The sequence below is a fragment of the Desmodus rotundus genome, chromosome 4 (assembly GCF_022682495.2).
Source record: "Desmodus rotundus isolate HL8 chromosome 4, HLdesRot8A.1, whole genome shotgun sequence".
Classification (NCBI taxonomy): Eukaryota; Metazoa; Chordata; class Mammalia; order Chiroptera; family Phyllostomidae; genus Desmodus; species Desmodus rotundus.
This window is the reverse complement of record NC_071390.1, coordinates 37,011,645-37,036,009: the sequence shown is the minus strand read 5'-3', so window position 1 is coordinate 37,036,009 and position 24,365 is coordinate 37,011,645. Positions and strand designations below refer to the sequence as shown.

General features: G+C 41.0%; 1 protein-coding gene and 1 long non-coding RNA gene across 6 annotated transcripts in view; one reads left to right on the top strand and one right to left on the bottom strand.

Moving 5' to 3' along the window:
* ANK3 (ankyrin 3) overlaps window positions 1-16,820 on the top strand; it is a 616,244-nt gene extending 599,424 nt beyond the window's left edge. For 4 of the 5 annotated variants that reach the window (XM_045195999.3, XM_045196000.3, XM_045196001.2 and 1 more), the window contains 2 exons: window positions 7,803-7,880; window positions 15,395-16,820. In XM_045195999.3, the coding sequence (XP_045051934.2) occupies window positions 7,803-7,871 (69 nt within the window). In that variant the 3' untranslated portion in view covers window positions 7,872-7,880; window positions 15,395-16,820. Of the gene's footprint in view, window positions 1-6,147; window positions 6,232-6,352; window positions 6,413-7,802; window positions 7,881-15,394 lie in introns of all 5 variants that reach the window. The other variant, XM_053922530.2, reaches the window with a different exon arrangement.
* LOC123479785 (uncharacterized) lies at window positions 81-17,290 on the bottom strand. The gene is made up of 3 exons (XR_006655528.3): window positions 16,828-17,290; window positions 884-989; window positions 81-571 (listed from the first exon to the last, which is right to left on the bottom strand). It is a non-coding gene; the product is annotated as an uncharacterized lncRNA (long non-coding RNA).
* Between the last annotated feature and the right edge of the window lie 7,075 nt (window positions 17,291-24,365).

The following is a 24,365-nucleotide window of genomic DNA, read 5'->3' as shown; positions in this document are numbered from 1 at the left end:
AAAGAAGAAAGAGATTATGACTGAGAATTTTGGCATTGCAGCCTGCATATATGTGACATTATGCAAATCAAGCAAAAACTTCTAAAATAGGGGTTTTTAATTAAATTTATTGAGGTGGCCTTGGTTAATTGCTTTGCATGGTGGGAAGACAACACAACATACAGATGACATATCATAGAATTGTACACTTGAAACCTATATAATTTTATTAACCAGTGTCACCCCAATAAATGAAATAGGTTTTCACATTGACAAAATGCAACCTGATTTTTTTGTATGTTAAAGTATAGGAAGCAATTTTTACTGCAGTAAGAAATATAATTTCACCTGTTACAGCACAGTTGAACACTATGAAAAAATCTTGCTTTCCCCTACAAAGGCCTTTCAAAGCACTGGCCTGAGGCATGGTGAGGTCCAGCAGAATGTGTCTCAGTGTGCTGCTTGTCTGTATTACTGTCTTTAGAGAGCTTTCTTAATGTTAAAATAATTGACTGCAGAGAACTAGGAAGCTGTTTTCAAGGCACAGGCCTCTGAACGTGGTCCAAATAACTTGAGGCTCTTTGGTGGGCAGCTGTAGAAAGAAAGGAAGAGAAATGTATATTGAAAACCATTTATCAAACATCATTCATTTCTAAAGTGTTAGGAGACCCAACAGCAAGCAGAGGTATTGGCTTAGGTATCTTAATACCTAAACTTCTTAATCCTGCTGCTTGGACTTTCCACGTAGAACAGATTAAAGAAGAGGATAAAATCTGCTCTAGTGCAATTTTTCAGACTCTGGAAACATTAAGAAAGAATATAAGTTCTTGTCTAAATCTTAAATTATCCCCAAATCAATCTTGAGCTCAATAGGGAGCTATCAAAACAAGCATGAATCACTTACTTGAAAATTTCATATAGGCAAGCCAAATTAGTTATTGGTGTCTAGCATATTTGCAAGTGTTCAACCTGCTATCCATAAAATCCTTATAATCACTTTCCTCATGTTCCTGGAATTAGAAAAAGGAGATAATTCAGTTTTCTGAAGGAGTTAAAAGCCATACTCTCTGTTTGCCCAGGCTTTGCTATTCCCATAATCAATGTCTCCAAGAAATAGTATTTTTAAGTGAAATGTCTAGAAAAAGCACACTAGACATATGGTAACTTGCGCCTTTTGCTTAATATGTTATATAGTCATATTGCATGCAAATCTACCTTATGCCTTTAAAATAGCTGCCCTCTATGAAAGCTGGCTCTCCTTTATACAGGGGTGGGCAAAAGGAGATTTCCAGTCATAATACAAATAAATAATACAATAATGAATTAATAACACAAAAATAGTCCTGGCCACGTGGTTCAGTTGGTTGGAGCATCATCCCCTACACCAAAAGGTTGTGGGTTTGATCCCCACTGGGGGCACCTACAGGAGGCAAACGATCCATGTTTCTCTCTCTCTCAAAAAAAAAAAAAAAAAAAAAAAAAAGAACAAATATATCCTTGGGTGAGGATTTAAAAAAAAAAAAGAATAAACTCTGTTTCACATACTCACAACTGTAAACCTACTTTGCCCATCCCTGTATAGGACATAAAAAATAAAGAAACATAATCCTGCAAAATGTGAGAGGGCAGAGGGTAAAGAAATATTACTCTGAAAAAGATAAAAACAAAACAATAAAACCATCACCCCCGCCCCCAAGTCAGTGAGACTTATTTCTTGTGTTTCTCTAGCATTATAGACATGCATTAAGTTAGCTTTTGTTAGTTATTATGTATTGGAGCTTAATATATAATTAATTATATAAAATATGTTAACATCTTCATTGAGAACTTAAGTTTAAAAGACCGAAATGCACTATAATGCTGTAGGCATCATGAAACAGAGGAGTTGGTGTTCTCCCCAAATCCCCACTTCTTAAAGTCAGTGGAATTTTAGGGGACGTTGGTGGCATCATCAGAGAATGGGTTTTATAACGGGGCAAAGTATTGTAGAAACAATAGAATCACTCAAATAAGCTTTGAGAAATGTCTTGTATGCGACATACAAAGGAGAAATCAAAAGCTAAAGAGATTAATTATAATTATAATTATAATTTGAAGCTATAAGTATAACAATCTTTATAAGTTACATACATAAGAATCGTTCAGATTAGTATTTTCCTGTTCAGATTTTCAGGGCAGTAGAAAAGGGTCAGTCACACTTCTATTGCTTTTCTCTTTATTCCTATGTTAGTATTTTTCTAATATAAAAGAGCTTGAGACTACAATAGTATATGGTAAATGTGACATGGTAAATGTGATGTGGGAACCATCTCTGCCAAAAACATAAACTGAGAATCTTAGGCCCTAAAGGGATCATCAGTATTTTTTACTGGATGACAACGCTGAGAGGATCAGGCAGGAGTGAATTCACACAGAATGACAGAGGGGCAATTGCAGTTCTGGCACCAGCACCCAATCCCTAGCCCTCCAGCAAAGTGGCTTCTCCTGGCTTTTTCTATAATACCGTATTCTTTCTCTCCCAGAACAAATAAAAATAATAATAACTTTTTCCAGACTAAATTAGGCTATCTCCCCTGAAAACTGTTTGATGGAGCTGGTATATTCGACTTCACGGGGCCATCCAACCTTGGACTAAACCAACATATTTAGATTGTTCGCCACTTAGAATCTCCAAAGCTGAAAACCACCCTTCCCAGGCAAAGCTGGCTCTCAGAGTTCTCAGAGCGAGCTTTGCCTGGGAAGTGACACCGGTGTCCTCGGGGTTCCGCACTACGAGTCTAGGCCCATCTGTCTTCTCAGCCATTCAGTTTGAATAATGAGTTGGTCAAAAGTATAATTTTACCATTTTTCTCTTTAATTTCATATGTGGATTTATTTATTTTACATCTAATATTCTTAAGTTGCTAAGGAATGAGTCAAAGCAACAAACTCCCATTTATTTGGGAGATCTTTTAAATCTCATAACCATATTCATTTCTTTCTGTATAATTTGATAATATCACAGTGGTTTCAAATGCTTGAAAGCAGTTTAAGAAAATTAACCAGTCCTATGAGATTGTTTTATACATTATTTGCTTAGCAAATTCAGTGATTAAAAATGTAAAAGTTTAAACCAACTCACAGCCAAACTATTATGAAGTTTGGTAAGATTCAAATAACTGAATTTTCACTACATAATTCAACTGTATTTTTATGTCTACTTTTGACATTTTTTTACTGACTTGCAGAATAAGTTTATATGTATGTTTTCCCCAAACCAAGTAATTCAGGACCGTATAAAGTCTGATCTAACCATTCTATTGCCGGCAGTAACCACTGCTCATGAGCTTCAGTGTTTTTCTACACATACACCAATATGTACATGCACAATATCCTTAGCAATTGGGTTGCTCAGGACATAAAAATAGATTATACGATGTACATGGTATAGTTATTTGCTAAGTTATGTGTGTGCCATATATATGATATCCACTTCATTTTTTGGAAAGTTAAAGTATTAATGTTTTGTACATCAAAGCAAGTTGGTACATTTAATATTTACTTATTCTTTCATTTTACTCAAAAAGCCAAGGAGAGAGGAATAAAAATTACAAAGTGCAATGCTTACAGGTAGCCTGTATTCAGGCGGCCACCAGGGGTGATACTGTGACACCGTAAGTGCTGTAATTTTCCTTTGAAATAGGAAGAAAAGAGTGTGTGTTGGGAGGTTTGGGGGGTGGTATTGCCAAAATTAATACCATTGACAAGACAGGGGCAGGGGAATTTTGTTTGCTTAAAAGTGGAAAAATGTTTTCCAGAACTTTAGAAACTAATTTGAGGTGGTTGTCTGTCATTGAGGAAAGGCCCCAAAGACCTCTCCTTGATAACACTTAGTCTTCAATATATTTGACAAAATTTTAAATGGACGATTTTTTTAAAATGTGCTCTGTGACTCCTTACTGTCTTTCCTGTCTAATCAATTTCTATCTAATCCACGTTAGTGAGTTTTTACATAATCAGACAATTTATTTTGGCTTCATTAAAGCATTAATTAACTGTATTTAATGGCCACTTATGATGAAGAGATATACCTATAACTTTAATTATACATAAACAATATGAATTTTCAGTAGGAAACAATGAAAATGCCTATATACCAGACTTGATCTCCACAACATATATGGCTTATTACTTATAAGTAGGACTTGGCTTTTTTCTAAGGCTATTAATATAAATCAGTACACTTCTATGTATTCACTATATGCTTATATATATGCCTATTCACATTTCTTTCAGGGACTGACCAAACAATTTAAAAATTGGTACATTCCACTGCAAAAGAGTCCATTCATAATATATCCAATAGGATTCTATTTTATTGGATTTTCCTAGGATACTCTAACACTCTTAAGAGCTAGACATTTCCAAAAACATTTCATTCATTCATATTTCGTGAAACCTTTCATGATTTCTTACTGGTTTTTCTACCATCTTCATGCCTTTTAAAATAAAATTTTTCCAAATATTAGGAAATATTAAATCACATTAGGTCTAAATAATATTCCCATAAAAACGTATAGCAGATTTTAGTGCATTTAGACATAAGACCACCACATTTTTCCAATCTCCTTCTGTTACTGCACTAATTGAAACTAACCATAAGCAAGATTCAGGGTGAACAAAACGAGCAGCAGGGAACATCTTTTACTTTCGTCCTACCTCTGTACCCCAGTGAGGCGAAAGGAGTCCTTGTCCCACGCACTGTCAACACCTGTTAGCCCACAAGTTATAAGAATACAGAGTCACTTCATAACAACAAAGAAGAATGACAGCAGGATTTTGCTAGCAAAAGAAGACAGCATTCATCTCTACACTGTCGTTGTAAACCAGAACTGCCTTTCTACCTGTTGTGACATAAAGCGATCACAGTTTTCTCACCATTCGCTGGCACTGACAGAATTTTCAGAGCTCCCTTTCCCGTGACAGTAACACTGAAAGGTCAGCGTTGTCCCAGAAGTTAAGCAGTCCTCTTTATGATCTGCCACTTTTCCTAAAGAAAACCCACCGGTGTTCAGTAACTTCTGTGCTCCGCAGTGTCCCCAGGTCACCTTTTCAACAGAAGTTTGGCTAATGGGAAAATGGGTCTCTAGAGTAGGCCTGTACTTAAGATGCTTGTCCTTGTTCTCCAAACTGTGAGTGGCACTAACCTAGAGTGTCAGGCCAGAGGTTATATATTGCAAAACACGGTCCCATTTTGTTCTCTCTGTCTGGTTCTTATTGTTATACAATTAATTAGAGAGCTAATAGAGAGATGTTAAGAAGCCATCTGAATCTACCAAACTTCCTATGTGCAGGAAAATAGGAGCCTACCTTGGAGACTGAAAATTTCAGTCCATTTTTAAAAATCACTAGAGGAAGGTCTTTGACACGTTTTCCTCTTCTAAACCAAATAACAGTCACTAACTTAAGATAGTATCTTAAATTCCTTTTATAATGTCTTTTCTTTTTTTTTCTTTTTTTTTTTGATTTGTGGCAATAGGGATTAGATAATCACATAGAACCCCTTCCCTTGAAAATAATATTCCGAAACTAAGTACTTCATCAGACAGCTATTTTCATTTCTTTTAAGAACTATGAAAGACTCAGTCTTAAAAAAAGTAAGATTTTTCCTGAAATTTCTCACAGTGCTTCAAAAAATGTATGTATCATGCTTAGTAAGTGAAATTTTAAGTTGAACTAACAAAGGGTGATAAACACAATTCCCCAACTAGGGTACTATTGTAATTCAAATTAGACATAAGGCAGTCCACAGAAATGGACCGGACTGGACTGAGAGTGAGATGATCTCATTAGAGTCCTACTCGTTGGCCCCAGTGTTTTTCCACCAAGGAAACATTTGTCTTTGCAAAGCAATGTATAACTGTAAATTCTATAGTTATATATGTTTAAAGTCTTCCTTTTGGAGTTTGTTGCTTACCATCATCCTTGGGCATATGTGGGGTTTGATGCTTTGAATGCGGTTGCCTGCTTAATAACCATCAGTGGGGCCAGCGTTTCCCCCTTGCTTTGGAACAGCGAGGAGAATTCTTGCCTTCTTTTTCTAACACTTCGCAGAGCATGTGTGTGGTGCAGGGAGTGCTGTGGAGGTCTCCCCTGGTGTGTTGCTAATCTCTATGCCACATCCTTTAGGGAGAGGAAGCAAAAAACATTCCTGGTGAATCTGTCACAGAAGAACAATTCACTGATGAAGAAGGCACCCTCATCACCAGAAAAGTAATCACCTTTGGGATTTCATGCTTCTCTTGGAATTTAGATGTTGTGTTTGTTTGCTGTAGCGTCATCTCTTGAAACAGAAAACAGGAAAATCTCTACTTTTCACTGTTGCTTCCTACAGATCACTCGGAAAGTAATAAGACGGATTGCTATCCCACAAGAGAGAAAACATAATGACGTGGTAATGGACAGGGACTGCCAAAGAGAAAGCAGAGGATGAAAGCTTTGTGAACTCTCTAGAATATGCTGCTAATAGGCTGGCCTCTGCAGTGTGGCAGCTTGAAGCCTTGGCTGCTTTTGATATCTTGTGCATTTGATCAGGGGCAAAGAAAAAGACTTTTCTTCCTAACATTCTTTAACATTATATGCTCTTACTGTCTTCCGAGATTTCATAGATACCTTCATTTATGGAGGTTAGAACACGCCGGTGCAAGCTTCCCAGAGAAAGTAAAAGCCTCTACCACCACCAAACCCCTTGGCAGTGCCCCCCCCACGCCCAGTGCCTGTCTGGGCGCGGACAAGGGGGCATTTGAAGACAGCATTTGTTTCCAGCAAAGGCACAGGCTTTAAATGTTTGAGTGGCAAAAAGCTCAGGTCACGCTCCATGTATCAAATCTGCATGTTTTCTTTCTACAATATATTCTACAGGGAAACCTGAATTCCTCCTTCTTCATTGGGAGGAATTCAGATTCCTAACCACCCGTTTCCAATGTGCTGGTAAACTAAACTAAACTCAGGACTAAGCAGATGGAGCTCCATCTCCCAGAGAAAACATTTCTACTGATTTCCTTCTTCCTTTATTCAGATATTTACCATTTTCCTTTTAAAAGTAGAAGCTTTAGTGGCCTGTCTTTACATAAGAAACAAGAACTGAAAATTTCTCCGAAGGACTAAATCAGAATGGAAAGGCTACTATTCTCCATTATAAATGAGGTAAAAGCTGAGTATTTGTACAAAAGCTTTGTTCTCAGAGAAGTTTGTCCCCAGTGCTTGGTGAAGAGAGGTCTTGTTTTATGGGAAATGGATGCCTGCTCGGTCTGGAATAGAAGGAGAGGTCGGTAATTCCACAAATTAAAAAAAAAAAAAAAAAAAGCAAGTTCCTTAGATCAACCATTTCCATGGCAGTGGTTGTGATTAGTGCTTCACTGAGAACTTTCAGTCTCATTACAACAGATCGCTTAAAATTCTGCTGGCTGAAAAGGGCATAAATGATAATTAACTAGCATTTTCTGTATTTGGGGTTTGGTGCCCAGAGAGCTTTAGCAATGATTTCTTCTAGCATACTACTGGAAATGGACATGCTGCTCATGTTTTCAGTTCATCACTAACCTACTCAATTGTTGTGAAGAACAGGTATGTCGTATTTATTCGGGTGGTGCTCTCTAGCTTGCCTTGATGACGCTAAGCTGTGCGATTAAAGCAAATAGATTGTATTTTTGGACATGAAGTGACAAAGTGCTTTAAACTGTGTTTCACTTATCCTAATCCAGCCTGAAGGAATCAGAATGGGAACTGCTTTCTAACTAAAACTGCTTTGCCGTGAAACCTCAATGTGTGCATTCCTTTTGTAGCAGGGAGAAGGTTCTAAGGTGAAGACAAAGAAAGAAATCCGGCACGTGGAGAAGAAGAGTCACTCATAACAGTAAACGGTCAGTCAAGGCGATAAGCGTGCTCACCTCATAAAAGAGCAGGACTTAACTCCCTATGAAGCCGAATAAGGGATTTCACTAAATAATTTAGATCCCCCCTTCCTCTTCATTTCGCTGTGTTCCAGCTTTGAGTGTCCAATACAAAGTTGTTGGAGTGACTTTTAGGTTTATGTACATACACACACTACAACTTGACTCTAGCTCACAGTCCATGAACTCTCTCACAGATTAGACGGGAACTTAAATGTAAGTGATGTTTGCAGGGCCAAATGTAAATAGTGATTTTTGCATCTCCTCTAAGAGCAAAGGCTCAGTATGAAATGCAGTAGCATTGCGCAATCTAACAGGAAGACAATTTGGCAATGAGTAATTCTTCCAAATACACTCAGAATTATATTGATCCAGCCTTTCACCATTTTAGCTGATCGGCATCTGAGAATGTAATTTTGGTTGAAATGTAGTGGTTTTCAAGTTTAAATTAAATGAATGAAATCCCTATACACCATTTTGTATAAACCAAATTAAATAGGTTAATGGTACTACTTTTTTTTTAAGTTAAAATGTTTAAAGTTGTCTGACCCTTTCTTCATAGAGAAGAGTGTTTTCATCTAACATTGTTTTTTAAGTTGGACTTTGTCCTATTTTCTTCTACATAGCCACCATTAGAAAGGCAATGTGGGGAGAAAAAGCAGATGTGGCTTTGAACAATTCCCCATAAGTCCGTAAGGTAAATCAAGATGATTCCTTTAGGGCCATTCACCAATGGTTCTCTTAGCCCCAGTGGTCAAAGCAGCAAAGAGAGCAAACAGATTCCAGTTTTTGCATCCATATATCTGCTGCTCCCCAACCCCCAGAATCCTGGTACATGAAGTATAAAGGGAAGGAACTGAGAAATTATGTAGCCTATGTCTCATGAGAGGTAACTGTAACTAAGGCCCAAATAAACTTGTAATCCCTCCTCCCCCAAATACCTTACCACTGTTTATTCACTTCTGTGGAGGCACTGAGAAAACATCGCTAGGCAACACGGCGGTAACCGATCGTATCTGCAACAATCACATCAGTATTTAAGGGCATTGAGAAAACTAAGAACTGTGGAGTGCTCTGGAAACAATATTTACTGTACATACGCTTCCAAGTGTTTCTCTTGTGCTCCTCATTTAATTCTCTCAACCCACCGTCTTGGATAGGTGCCCATATCAGCCCCATTTAACAGGTGAGAAAACTGGCCCAAAATTGCCCAATGTCACATGAATTAAAAATGGCAAAAATAGGGAACACAACCCCTACGAGGCTGCCTCCAGAACCAGAGACTTGCCCTGGGTCTGAGTAACAGGAAGGCTTTCTTTGGGAAAGTAGTGTCAGAGTTTTAAAGAACGAGTAGGACTCAACTGGGTGAGGGGTGGGAAATGTGATAGTATTTGGGCTCACCTCGGCACAGCAACATAGCATTCTGCAAAGGCAAGAAGGAGGGACAAACAGGAACACTGAAACTGAGAACAGGTCAGTGTAGCTGACAGAAGACTTTTGCATTGTATCTGGAGAGGTAGGAAAGAACTGAGTGTTTAGGCCCTGCGTGTCTCTCTCTAAAGATCCTGGTCTTTGCAAAGATGAGAATGGTGGGGAACCATCGAAGGTTTTAGGCAAGGGCGGGGTGTGATGCAGGTTATGTTCCGCATCACTCACTCTAGCTGCTGGGCAGAGCGGGATTTGGAAGTAGCGGTAAGGGATGAGGAGAAAACCTGTTCAGAGACTACTGTAGACCCTGGCTTGGGCAGTGAGGCTGGTAAAAGGTGGGCTGAATCGAGAGATACTTTTTATTGAATGTCAAGAGTAAGAGCTGAGAAAATTAAGGATGGCATCGGTGTAGCAATATCTAGAATAAACACACCTATTACACATGTCTTATAGCTAAATTTGATGAAGGACATTATGTAGCAGGTTAATAAAACACCGAGCGTGAGTTTGCTGTCGTGAATTGATCTTTTAAGCATTTCTAAGTGATAAATGAAATGAAAAATAGAAAACAGTTCAGTCAACTTTAGTGTGTCCCTTCAAGTTTAACATCTCATTTAGTCAGACTCAGATGCTAATGGGAATAAACCAGAAAAGTCACCCACGCTAGCCAAGCCATTTTTCTAGAGTAACATATACCCGATGTCCATGAATAAATGACACCAAAACTGGTATGACAATGCTGTGCCACTCAAAGGAGACGGAAACGCAGGCCGGAGAATCCATATGAATGTGACAGTAATGGCAGGGAAAGTAGACTCCGTGTCCGATGGAAAGAACTGCGATGTGCCTGCAGGCCTCACTTTACTCTCCAGGTGGCATTTACCTTCCACAGTGAACCTCGGACATGCATCCAAGAATGCTGCCTGGAAGTCCAGGCCACTGAATGTGTGCTCTGGAGAGATCAATTTGCAACTATATTGAGAATTTGTATAGCCCTGCTGGCTGCAGAACAACTAAGCAGGTGGGATGCTGCCAAATTTCACTGAATCTCAGATGGTGACGTCAAATTTTTATTTCCCATTTAAAGCCAGTGGAATTTTGAGTTATCTGAACCCTGAACCTGCTTTTCTTTAATGTTGAGTCACAGCCATTCTATTTTTAATGTAAGGAAAAGCCAATGGCTTAAAATCACTATAAAGATTTGTACATAGTATATAGCGATTTGTCATTTATAAAGTGCTTTTCCATTTTCTTCTTGTGTAGTCCATCAAACAAGCCTGGCGCCAGGTCAGGCCCGTTTTGTTGACTAAGGCTCAGAGACGTCTTGTGACATTTCTGCTGTCACACAGCTCATGATTGATAGAGCCAGGACTTGAACTCAAGATCACTGACAGTCTGCCTGGTGCCCTTTCTATTATAGCAAGCTGTCTTTCTGAAATTATTTATGAATAATAGTCTTATTCTAGCAAATAATTATTGTATGACAGGTACTAGGTAAGATTATATATATCTTATATATAATTATATATATCTCCTATATCTATCTATATATATATACATATATCTTCTCATATAATGCCTAAAATAACACTATAAGGTTAAATACTACTATCCTTTTTTATAAATGAGGAAATGAAATTTTGAAAAGTTAAATGACTTACCCAAGGTCCTATAGCTGATGATCAAAAGCCAAGATATTTAAACTTATCCAGTACCTAGTTCATTACTATTACTTACTAATAGTTAAATATTAGAATTTGATGACTACTAAAGAACTAAAAGCAAACTGCGAATCAAAGTTTGTATCAGGTTGGCCAAAAAGTCTGTTTAGTTTTTTCCGTACGATGGCTATGGTAGTGCTCAGTTGTCTTTAGCATCACTCGAAATAATTTTTTCAGATTGCATTGTGACAGCTGTCATATCAGTGTGTTTTTCTAAAATTTATCAAAATTGGTGAATTTTTGTGCAGCCATTTTAATACTGAAGATGGAAGAAGATACACAACATTTTCAGCATATTATGCTTTATTACTTCAAGAAAGGTAAAAACACAACTGAAATGCAAAAACATCTGTGCAGTGGATGGAGAAGGTGCTGTGACTGATGGAACACGTCAAAAGCAGTTTGCGAAGTGTCTTGGTACTATTGACATTTTGGCCAATAATTCTTGCTGTGGCGCTGTCTTATGCATTGGAAGATGTTTAGCAGCACCCCTGGCCCCTACCCACCAGAAGCCGGTAGTGGGAGATGGCTGATAGATTCAAAACATCTAAATCAACAAAGTTATTGGTGAAAATGAAAAATGTCTTATTTTACCAAAAAACCTAAATGGACTTTTTGACCAACCCAATACAAGGCAACCTGCAGTAAACTTCTTCACACTCTACATAGTAAAAACACTCCCATTTTTTTAAAAAATAAAATAAAATTTCATTTTTAAGGTTGCTATACTCTGTAATGCATTTACTTTAGTGTGCCATTTGAGGGCTGATCGGGGGGGGGGGGGGGGGGGCTGTGGCAAGGGAAGTTGCCCAGATATAAGCTGCAGAAGACTGCAGGGGAGCTATATTCCAGACCTGTGCAGGGGAGACACCCTGGATCTCCCAGCCAAGAGTGGCAGCCATGCCCATGCTTGCCAGGGCAACGCTATAGCTGAGTCAAAAAGCTGACTTGTTTCATTCATTCCTTCAAACAATATTCAACCTTCCAATTGGCTTAGAATGAAAAGGCCAGATATGCAATCATGAATAAAACCTCCATGGCCCCCTGCCTTTCTGGAACTCTCACCCTGCAAGGAGGGAAGAGATGGGACAAATGTTGTTCAAGCACTAAAAACACAAAATCCGGGGTCCAATGAAAAGCAGAAGATAAGAGAAAGGAAGGACTAGAGTAACGAATGCTCCATGTTCTCAGTGGGCTCTAGGGAAGGCGTATCAGGAAGGGCTTTCCTTAAGCCATAGCAGAGCTAAGTCTTTAAAGATGAGAAAGCATTAACCTGCAAAGGTGGATCTCATTAGGGAGAGCAGTCTGCACTTTCAGGGAGATGGCATTTGAAACCAACCTGAAGGGTAGAGGGGGTTAGATACAAATGAAGATTAGGAAGGTAAGTTTAAGTGGATATGACCTTATGAGCAAAGAAAAAGGAGCCGGAGGCCAATGTGTTGATGACAGGTAGTCTGTATCCTCCAGATCCTGCTGGTGTGTGTGGTCTGCGGACCATCAGCATCAGCATCACCTGGGAGTCTTGTTAGAAATGCAGAGTCTTTGGGTTTAGCCCATTCTACTAGGTGATATATATGCACCTTGAACCTCGAGAAGCGCTCCTCCAGAACACTGGTTCGCAAACTTGATTGAACGTTGGAGTCATCTAGAGCTTTCTGAAGGTTCTTTTGATGCTGGTTTCACCTCAAGAAATTCTAAATAAACTGATATCAGATAGGGCCAGGACATTGGGAATTTTTAAGTCTCCCAAGATAATGCTAATGTGCACCCAAGTGTGAGAACCACCGGAGATTCGGAAGCAAAGCTTTCCAGTGGAGGAGAGCAGTGGGCAATAAGCCTGAAAAGGTTCTTTGAGCTGAACTGCAGAGAGCTTTTTTCAAGCTCTAAGCATGAGGGGCTAATAGCCACTTGGTATGTGGACCCACAAGGAAAAGTTGGGTATAACTCACGCGTGCTCCTGACTTGAAATGTAATGGGGAAAGGACAACATTCATCTGTGAAATACAAACTGTCATGAAAATCCATTGAATAGCTGCTTTTCTATATTTCAAAGTGTTTCTTAAAATTGAAAAAGAATTATAGTAAAATGATGAAAAGGAATGATTAACCTTTTGATTTGATTTCTATTACCTTTGTGTTTGAAAGGCCTGCAAAACCCAAAGACAGATTCCTAAATGCAAATACTGCTATCTGGAATCTATTACCTAAACCCAGAAAGGGAAGGTGACTCATTCTTTCTCTGAAATGTCATCTCTATGGATCCCGCACTCTCATACCTTTCCATCAGATGTCGCTCTTATCACAGTTTATACAGAGCGTCAATATTTTATAACGGGCGCACAGGCACTTGGCCAGGGCTCCAATGCTTTTTCATGCAACTTGGTGTAAACGTTTTTATCCAATGAATGACCTTCCTGTGCCCTGTATGGTTGGGGCCAACATACTCTGATTTTGTGACTGAGAACAGGAGAGATTTTTATAATGGGAACTGACTCCCAACTTTTTTTAAACTATCACTCAAATCATACCTGAATATAAATGGGGATAATTAATAGCATTTTTTAAGATCATAGAAACATATCCAGTATTTCTAGAAAGATAATGGTCATTTGCATTGGGTGGTAAGAGAAAGACCTTGCTTATTCCAAGATTAACCTTGGAAGTTAGATTGGTTTTTGGAAGATGAAACAAAACAAAATAAGTTAAACTGGGTTGCCCATCTACGTACATTTACTAAAAATTATCAAAGTACATATTTATAATAGGTGAATTGTATGGTATATAAAGTATATATCAATTAAGCTGTAAAAAGCAGGGGTGGGGGGTATTGATTAGAAAAAGTTGCTGAGGATTTTTCCCTAAGAAAACAGCTCAAGAGCACAGCACTAGGGTAACATTATAGGACCATCTAAGAAGCCTGGTGCCTGGAAGATTAGGAATAATGTAAAAAGAGAGGTGAGAAAATCCTGATCTTCTTACTCCAATTCGCACACCTTCAGGGCCATGGCCTGCCCAAATGAGTCACTTTCCTTCCCTGGAGCCTCTGCAGAGTCATGGGAGGGGGCAGGTGTTGAAATCACCCCAGAAGGAATTGATACTTCGGTGTTCTTGGCTCCAAGCATTAGTGACCTGGGGCGTGGAGGTCAGTAGCACTTTTAAAACAGAAAAGGAAGCCAGAACCACAGTAGAGCAGACTGAGGAAGTGCTGAATCGACATGTCTACATAAGCCAAGGTGTCCTGGGTGATCCATCTAAAGGGAAAGAAACTCTCCCAGGATAAGTAAACAACGTCAAGGTCACTGGGACCACTTTCGGGCCCTAACAGAAACAATCTTGTAGGTTCTCCCAGACCTGGAAGAGCAGTCTGTCGCTCACATGTCCGTGAACAGGGTTGGTCCTAAAGTTCGTGCCTTTGCCTCAGCCTTTTCCCTAGGGGTTCTGTCTCGTTCTCAGGCTGGCGCTCAAGTTTGTCACCTTCCACACTGAACGAGGAGGAAGCACATGTAGGAATAGGGCTGTTTTATGGAGAAGTTCCTACCAAGAACAACACATACTGCGCAAAAGTATGAGAGCCTCTGCCAAAGAATGTTGGGGTTTTTTTGACATACTAACACTGGCTATAAAACACATTTTATGCAAGTATTATCCAGCAAGGCAAGACACTATTAGAGGAGCCTCAATTAAAAAAAAAATTATTCCATCTTGACTGACGTGGGGCAGGAAAAGATAAATATTTCTTCCAATGGTTGAAGATAGTCTTTCACTTTATTTTGCAAATGGGAAAGCAGTTTCATAGTAAGGAAGTAATGACACTGTCCTCCCTTTTGGGGGGGTGAGAGACTTAAAACCCAGTCATGACCGAGCTGCTCCATCCTGCCTCCATATCTCTGGCCCTCTGTGTCCACGAACCTCGTACCCCTGATGTTTTGCTGTTGGTGGAAATCAGCACCTCTGTCAGCCTCATGTCTCGGGTAAGACAGAGGCCCCTGGAGCTCTCCCGAGTACCTGAGTGACCTGAGCATCAGAAACAGATCTAGAAAATGGTCTTTCTTACTCAGTCTCTAAAACCACAAATAGAGTAAACAAGTTACATGGAGGTCAGAAGGTCATTGCCTTCAACGAACTTTGCAGCACACCTCAGGGCCTTGTCCTCTGAGGCAGCTGGCGCTAGCCTGAGTCAAAGTACCATGCTAAACCACCCCATGAGGGAGCAGAGGGCCCCCATTCTAATCTGAGGCTTTTCTATTGAATGGCAAGAGAGGCTTAGGCAAGGTCTCCTTTTAAAGAAAAGAAAGCAAGCTAAACTCATTACCTACTTGATCTGTCTTTCCACAGGATCATATGTTTTTACTGCCAGTATTGAGAAATTCGTGGAAGACACATCAGCAGGAAGTAAAAATTCACGGAGAAGGGTGTGTGTGTTTGCCGCTTCCACCCATTAATGGCATGATTTTTTTTTTCCACAAAAAGAAAAAAGAAGAAAAAACTACCCACATTTTAATTTAGCATGAGCCAATTTACAGAGCATGGAAATCCACTTTCATCCCCAGGACTGGCCCGTGTGCAATGAGCAATGCAGTGTATATACAAGAAGCCATGCTGTTACAGTGTATCTCCAGCACTTTGGCGTCACTCATGAAAGGAAGAGATTCCTGCCTCCAGAAGAGACGGGAGGAGACGGACTGATGAGATCACACAGAGAAACACTAAAGTTACTAAATCCACAACAGCTCGCCTTATTTTTCTTGGACCCAAACTGTCAGGGTATAAACACTACTTGTTTCTTTTTTAAAAACATCTATAGTTTTGCTGTAAATAATAATACTGTATAAATTCTAACAGAAAAATAGAATAAATGTTGATAAGGCACTGCCTCTTAGGACACAGAATATTGCAAATGCATTTAACATAATAGAGGTCTCGAGTGACTTCACCCTAGCAGAGGCCGGAGGCGTTCTGGGGGGTCGGGGGACCTTCACTGATTCTTGTATATTAGCAATTATAATGTTTGTATATGCAAAACTGCTAGCTTGATTTTAAAAAAAAGCAAATCTTTAAAATCTGCTGCAAATTTAAATAATTCCCAAAGTGAGGAATTCTGTAGTTCTGTGAAAAAATTTTTTCTTCAGAATACTAATATTTTGATGCATGTGTATCACCTTATTTTGATTAAACCTTTTCCAATTTTGCAAACACTACAGTACACTGCAACACAGGGGATTTTATCTGGAAACACAAAGCCCTTCATCTAATATTTGTTGCTATTGCCAATTTTCCAATGAAATGACCTAAAAATGGAAAAAAAAAACAACCTATACAGTAGTTGCTTTAGGGGGAGGGGGGGTGCTCTCTGTTAGTGCTTCAAAGGGGGTAATGCTTGCCGCTTTAGAGGTGGATGGTGCTCATAAGAGGCCCCAGTCGGGGGTGTTTAAAATGGACTGAACAGAAACCCTTAGCTCGTAGAATGGCAGCACGCTGTAAAACTCTTACTGTATCGTGTACTGGCTACAAGATGTAGACACCTTTCCGTAAGCCAATCATTCGTAACCATTCTAGCGGTGTCATAGTAGGTTAATAAGGCTGCTGTGTTTTAAAGGGCATTTTTATTTGGGTTTTGGTGAAATTCTTTTAATTTGTTGATTCTATTCATATAAAAATCAGCATTCATTGACACATCGCTCTAATGACATATGTATGAAAAACCATACACTGGATGACCTAGTCAATTATTTAAGCATAAAATAAATTGTGTTAAACTCTTCACCTACCTGAGCTCTACAGTGTCCTTGTGTTCTCTGGCAAAAGGTAATTGCCTAAGCGCTCGTCATTCCCGCCGCCCGGACCCCGACTCACAGACCTGTTCGTACCTCTGCCTCTGCACCCACGGAAGAGATAGCACCTAATGCTCAGTCCTGCCCTGCACACTCCCAGCCTCCATACGTACTGGGCAGCTCGTGGAGGAGCCACAAATTAAAGATTAACTGACGATTGATCTTTGCTCACCTCTGGGTTGGGTTACACCCCCGCCAAAAAAAAAAAAAAAAAATGGGGAATTGGACTATAAGGGCCAGCGTGTCTAGCAGTTGTACGTGGCCATCTCCACTTGCCGCTGCTTTTAGCCCACAAAGCAATTCTTTTAACTGACATTCCATTATAAGTTGGGAGATTTCACATAGTAACCCACATTTCTAACTTCTCTGGAGAAGCAAGAGTTGGCAACAGCCTGCAGGGCCGTGCTGCCCGCCACGGCGTCTGCGCGCCCTGACTCGCCTGGTAGACGCTGAAGTCTGCGATCAGACACACCAGGTGATGAGTTAGTTTGACGGAGGCAGAGGCCATGGCTGTTTTCATATTTTTCTTCTAGCCCAGAGCCTGGCAGACAGTAGTGGTGGCGGTGGCACTTACCATCGTCACTAAAGTTGGAATGACACCGTGTCAGACTCTTCTAAGTGGACTGTATTTATTAAAAATCACTTCGTCCTCATGACCACGTCACGGCGGCAGGTACTGTCTTTGCTCATGACAGTCCCCACGTAAACATTCAATGGGTGCAGAGCCATGCAGCAGAGTCACGTGTTGCCTGTCTGTCGAAGACCACCGCCAAAGGGAATGAGTTATTCCCAGGAGGGGCTCAGTATCAGTGCAGAACACAGGTACAGACAATCGACTTTGCATAAAGAAGGAGGCTGGACTGCATGAGTCTGGTGTCCCAAATAAATGGATGCGCCCCCACCCCATGCACCAAAATCATCCTATGACTCCTCCCCCCAACCGTGCCCCAACCCACCCCACCAAAAGGTTTTTAAAAACTTACCCAAAAAGCCTCTCTGTTAAACCGGGATCAGAGTCCAGGCGTCCTAACTTCCCATCTAAGGCTTATGGATTTTTGGCTCAAAGTCCTTGATAAAAATGTGTTTATCTTGAACTAGAAAGTCAATGACGCATACTTGTCTGGGTACTAAATGTTATGTGTATGTACCTGAAAATTTGACTTTAGGGATATACTAAAGGTCAAGCAAAAATCCATAAATTTAATCAGAGAAGTAGCCAAGATAGGATGATCAGGATTTTATTTGCGTGTGTATATATGTACCTGTGTGTTTGCATGGACTGAACGGGGGGCATACATTGTATATTCCTGATACAGTCTTTGACCTTATCAAGTGTATTTAAGCTTCCCCTTGATTGACATCACTATAAAAAATGAACTGTGACGATAGATTCTGATATTTGCTGTTTTTCAATTTTATATTCCTATCAAATTCCTGAGTTTGTTAAATTAAAATATATTATCACTATTAAATTGCCAAGTTACAGCAATATGCTGTGCAGAGTTGTCCCACCATTTCTAAGAGGGAGCTCCTTCATCGAACACATATGCAGTCAGCTTCTTTCCTCTGTTAATAAATAGCCATGACATCCTGATGTCCAGCACGTTCATTTGGTATCTTCTGGGCTCCATCCAGACTGATGTATAAACAAAACAGCTGTGTGCTTGCCTTTAGGTCCCAACAGGGACTGCGAGAAGCCCAGAAATAAAAGTCGCAGGAGTGATAATTCATCCCTTGACTCTGAAGAAGCCACTGATCCAAAAACGAACTTCCTGTCTGAGTGAGTCTCAGTGTGCTTGATCCTGACATTTTAAAAGGTATGTGATTTCCTAGTCACATGGCACTGCTTCTCTTTCATGAATTTATGATCAAATAGTCCAGAAATAAACATTTCTAACATTAACACTTGAGCCAGACCTAACAGGAGCTCTTTTAGTAAGAGACAAAAGACAGTGGCGTAATTTACATGGTTACCTAGCTAACCGTGCACCAATACTAAATAAATAGGTACGTAAATGAATAACAGAATGGACTCTGACAAACATCCTTAGTAGTAGGCCCTGTGCAGGGGTGTCCAACGTTTTGGCGTCTCTGGGCCACACATTAAATACACAAACATTAACAAAAACTGATGAGCAAAAAAAAGGTTTTAGGTAAATTTACAGTTTTGTGTCAGGCAGCATTTATAACCATCCTGGGCCACCTGTGGCCTGCAGGCCGTGGGTTGGACACGCCTGCTAATTAAATACAGACCATTCAAAACATATCAAAATGAAGTTTACTATTATATCTGCCACACTCAATGACAGAAGCTATGAGTAATACGTACAGCTAGGCAATCCTGCAGTGAAGAAATTTTATTCTTTATTCCTTGGTGCTTTCTGAGTTAAGGAATAAACGCCCCAAGGGTTGCATTTCCAACAGCACATGCTGAGACTCCTCACCAATTCCAAAGGTGTTCCAAAGCAGAGATGAACTTGCTGAGAGGATTATAAAGGGGTTTCAAAGAAACACTAGGCAGTGGGAGCTACCCCTGAAGCAAGACCGTCAGGACTTTTCCTCCAGGGCCACCTTAAAACGCCCTGTGGATAACCCAGAGAAATAGGTGATCTTCCTGCCTAGATTCCCTAAATATCCTCAATTGCCACTTCTCTTCTAAAATCTAATTCAAGCAATGGCATAGTTCTGAGGGCTTGGAGGGAGTGATGAATTGTCAGCTCTTCCGGAGTTCCATCCAACCTGTGAGGCACCCCACCAGGTCCTCATACTAAACTACACACTCCCCGAGGCCGGGGACTTTGTTATGTTGTCTGCTACACCCACAGCGCCGAGAGTACTGGCTGACATTTCCTATGTCGTAAGTATGTGTTCAGTACAGGAGTGAATGGCTCAAATACCAGAGGGCAAGGAACAGTAAACGGGAAATGCGACTCTGCACAACTCTTCTGCACCGTTTTCTATACAGGCTCACGCAAGTTGAAAATCAAAGGAAAGCACAGCTTTTGATTCTAATAACTTCACTCACCGAGGAGTAATTTGTGTCTCCATCCTCCACTGGCCCTTTCCAGCCGCACAATCCCCTCATTAGCCACGAAGTCTAAAATAACTGGGTTTGGATATCTAATACCGTAGGACCAAACAGCTCACCAGCCATGCTGCTGAGCGCGGCATCTTTCACGTAGCCGTGGGCTTTCTCACCATCCTCACCGTCAGGCCACTGAGAAACCAGGCAAGAGTGTGGAGAACTCATGAACCCTAGTCTGTATGAAAAACTCAGATTAGTCTCCTCTCCTTCAGACATGATATCCAAATCTTTAAAAACTGGCTACCTCAAAAATTCCACCTCAGTGTTGCAAAGTGTTTGTTGGATTGGTTAAAGACCAGAAGGTACAGAAATTATATCCTAAAAGTCCTTGGGTCACTCCCAGCCTGCAGAGATGTTTTGTTTGTACAACACAGTTAGGAAAAAGATGGCCAACATTTCTTTAAAAATGAGGAGGTTTTAGATGAGAAACAAGTTTTGAGTTCTCTTTGAAACCTAAAGAAGTGACAATGTTGTTTCTAAATTCCTTATGGTAACAACCACTTAGAATAAAACCGCCCCTGCCACGTTTGGACAAGCAAGTGTTTTACTGTTCACCGTCATCCATGCTTTTCCTTTTGCTGCTAAAACCCAATCCACTTTATTCATTTCTATTCCCAGTCTCCGTTCAATATGAATGGAGGAAGGGGAAGAAGGCAAAATGATGAGATCATGCTTAAATTCTTTCTTTTTATGACAAGCAAAACAACTACCTCATTTTCATCCTGTTTCAGTGCCAAATGAAAGAGGGAAGAAGGGAGTGGGAAAGTGGATGGTGTGGCTTTCCAAGCCCATGCATCCACGCATCCATCTCCTTTGACACGTATCAGTGCCTGCCGCTTTTCAGATGCTCTCCTAGGTACAGGACACATTCGTTTCCTGCCCACTTCCCTTCAAAATGAGAACAAAAACAGCCCGGTGAGGAGTCCAAACCTAAAGCTTCCGGGAAGGGAGACTGCTGCTGCACACCTCCAGCTGTAGGAGGTGCAAGAGAGCCAGCTCCGCGGCTGCTGAGTGGAGCCTCTGTAGTTTCACAATTCAGACGCGAGGCCTGACAAAAATGTCGATTTCACTAGAAAACTTTTTAAATATTTCAAAGGTATTTAAACAAGTCTGTAAGAAAACACATGCCCATCGAATTTCCAAAAATTCCTGATCTAGATGAAACCAGTTGAAACTTTGAACTCATGCTCAATGTCCTTTACTTACGTCAAGGCCCTCATAATTCTGACCTCTTCCCGAAGCCTTCCCTGCTCACGCCAACCCTCATGGCAACTCATAAAAACTAAATGAGTATCCCATGATTCAGCTCTCAGGTCTATGTCCCGGAGGGTTTCTCTGGACAAATAGTTCTTCAAGAACAAGGACTGTGCTTTTCTGCGGTTCCAAGAGCAGAGCTGGGTGCACAGAGGCTATAATAAACATTCAGCTTCACATGCCTGATCATTTACTTGTTTTCAATGGTTCAGTTTTACCAGGTCCGGCTCTGCTGCAAGACACACAGATGGCTCAGCCCGGGGGCGCACCCCACCCCTGGACAGCAGTGCTTGGGTTCAGGGAAGAGCAGAGCCAGAGCCCCCTCACCGGCCTGGCTTGCTAACAGAGCCATCATGTGCCTTGCCTAGGGGAAAGCCTAAAGCAAGTAAATAAAGGGTATCTAAGGAAAAGCCTGTGAAACCTTAACCCATTGAAGGCAGACAGACAGGCAGTCCTATAGATAAATGCTTACATGGATAGATGGATATAGTGGCGACAGCTGTAGCGTGGTCAGCTTTAGAGTAACTCATGCTTCTGGTATGATAGACCTTTGAATTCTCAAGTTCCATAGGCCAAAGCAGTCACAATCTCAAATGTCTGTGGAGACTAGGTAGCTCGTCTAAATTAGGCAAATGGGTTGTGGAGGACTGCATAAATTATTGGCTGCCTCTCCCCGGTGGCGGATTACACTTCCCTTCCCCATTGCCCTCATCTGAGCTATGCCACTTGCTTTGGCCAAGGGGCTCTATGAGCGAGTGCACTTTTCCTCCTGCTCCCTCTTCCCTTACTTCAACACCACAGACTGTTCCCAGGCAGACTGCTCCCGGGCCTGGTGCTGGAGGGAAGGTGACGTGAAGCACAGTCACAGCTGACCCACAATGGACATGCAATGTGAGCAAGAAATAAACCTTTCTAGCAAACCACTGTGCTTTTCCGGTCATTTGTTACTGTGTTACTGTAGCCTAACCCACGAGTAATATTCAAGTCATGTAGAAGACATTAAGGGGTAGTGGGTACTGGGTAAGCACGTTCCTTTTCTAAAGAGTCTGACTTGTGGGAATACAAGCCTAGCTCTGCCTGATTTTCCTGGTTTTCAAATGTTGGTAATTAACATGATTTTTCTTCTTCAATACTGTGTGGGTCAAACCAAACATGCCTGTGGGCCACGGGTCTTCAACCTCTGGCTCTCGGCATCTGCAGAATGAACACGTACCAGGTCATGCTATACCAATGGACTGATGTGTGATTTTTAGTTACATGCCATCAAGCTGGTGTGCATAAGCCAATAACTGAACTCCAAGTCGGCCCCATGGCCTGCCGAACATCCCCACCTCAGTGCAGCTCGGCTGTTCTCTACGTATACTTCAAATGCTGAAACTTGTTAAGGCTCTGAAGGGCTCCCCTGGCTTTTTAACTTGTATCTGACAGCATTTTAGTGAAGAGCCGATCTTCACTTGTGCATTTGGACCTGGTGTGGTCCAAACCTACAACCGCACCACGTCATCTAACCATTTTCTCTCACCGCATTCCAGGCCAGGGACGGAGTGTAGACCATGCACTTGTCTTACCCTGAGAAATTTGGGTGCCTATCTGCAAAGGCATATTTTTTAAACCTGTAAACCAACTAAGTTACTAAGCATATTTTTTAGTTCTGCTGACTTTAACACACACACACACAGTAAGGCTTCCTGGAGAAGGAAATGGCGCAGAGGTTTTCAATCCGGTGCAGGTTCCTTATCTTATCACAGGTGCATGCTCTCCACAGCACAGTTCCAGCTTCCTTCCTGCTCCTCCAAAATGCCAAGTTCCTCCTTACCTGGTTCCCATCCCATTTGTACTTACCTTGTGCCAGGGAAAGCCTCATCTCAAGCTCCAAGTGTCACTGCCGGCCCTCCCCATGCACCCCTCTAAAGTAGCCTGACCCCCTCTGATCCAGTTATTCTGTCCTATAACCGTGGCTATTCCATTTATAGCATTTATCATTATAATATACCTTTTTGTTTCTTTGAACAATACAGTAGATTCTGCCGTCCTTTTCATTGCTATTTCTAAAACATCTAGCACAAGGCCTGGTACCAGTAGGTACAAAATATATTTGATGAATAAGTGTATTCATCACACATTTGTTGAGTAAATAATTAAGGGGTAAGAGGGAAGCACAAACAAAGTATAGAATACACATCTGAATGCTGTGAATATCAAGGAGAAACAGCAACATGTTCAGTGACTCATTGTGAAGAATCAAAAAGATGTCAGTTCGCCTGTGCGGGTTGTTGTGCTTCCCACCCCCGGTGAAGACTTGCTAAGAAGAGCTTTGTAACTCAGTTCCTCCTCCACAGCATTCTGTAAAAGCTTCATTACTGTCAGGGTCCATCATGGTGTTTTTCCATCCTGTGCGGAGGACATGTGATGGGAAGGCTGTTAAAGTTATCTGGTATGTGCCACGGCATCAGATCTTCAAATAACTCTTTGAATCACCCAAACACAACACCGCCCCTGCTAACCTGGTACTACAAATAGGAGCCATCTTTCTGGATGAAACAAAACTCTTGCCAATGGAACAATAACAGAAAAGAGCAGCTCAGGCAGCCGGAGCACCTCCATTGTGTGACGACCGCCACTCTCCCTCCTCTGGCAGGGCCGGCCTGCAGCTGGAATCGAAATCGGGAAGCAGGCACTACAGCACCTGGCGCAGAGCATTAAAGAGTAGTGGGGACTGTGGAAAACTTGAGAGCACATGCCCCAACTAAAACCGCAGTGGTTGGTTAATTCTAACAAAATATTATAAATGCAGGTGCTGAAGTGTCAGCTTTTGTTATTTTTCCAGAACACTGATATCTGGATGAGGGGATGGAAGTGGGGTATGAGTGTATATGAGTATGGGTATACATCAAATCCAAATCAAATGCTATTTTTTTAGTCTACACTAGGTTCAAGTCACCGTCCTAGATAGACAGACAGGTGCAGATCTAAGATGGACACCTATCTATCAACAATAAAAAGGAACAAGAGCTGGGACCCATGGACTAGACTCCAAAAGCTTTAATCTCATCAGTAAACCAAGATATGTCAAGATACATTCTTAAATAACTAGAACATAAAACAATCTGGGGTACTACATATTAGATACAGAAAT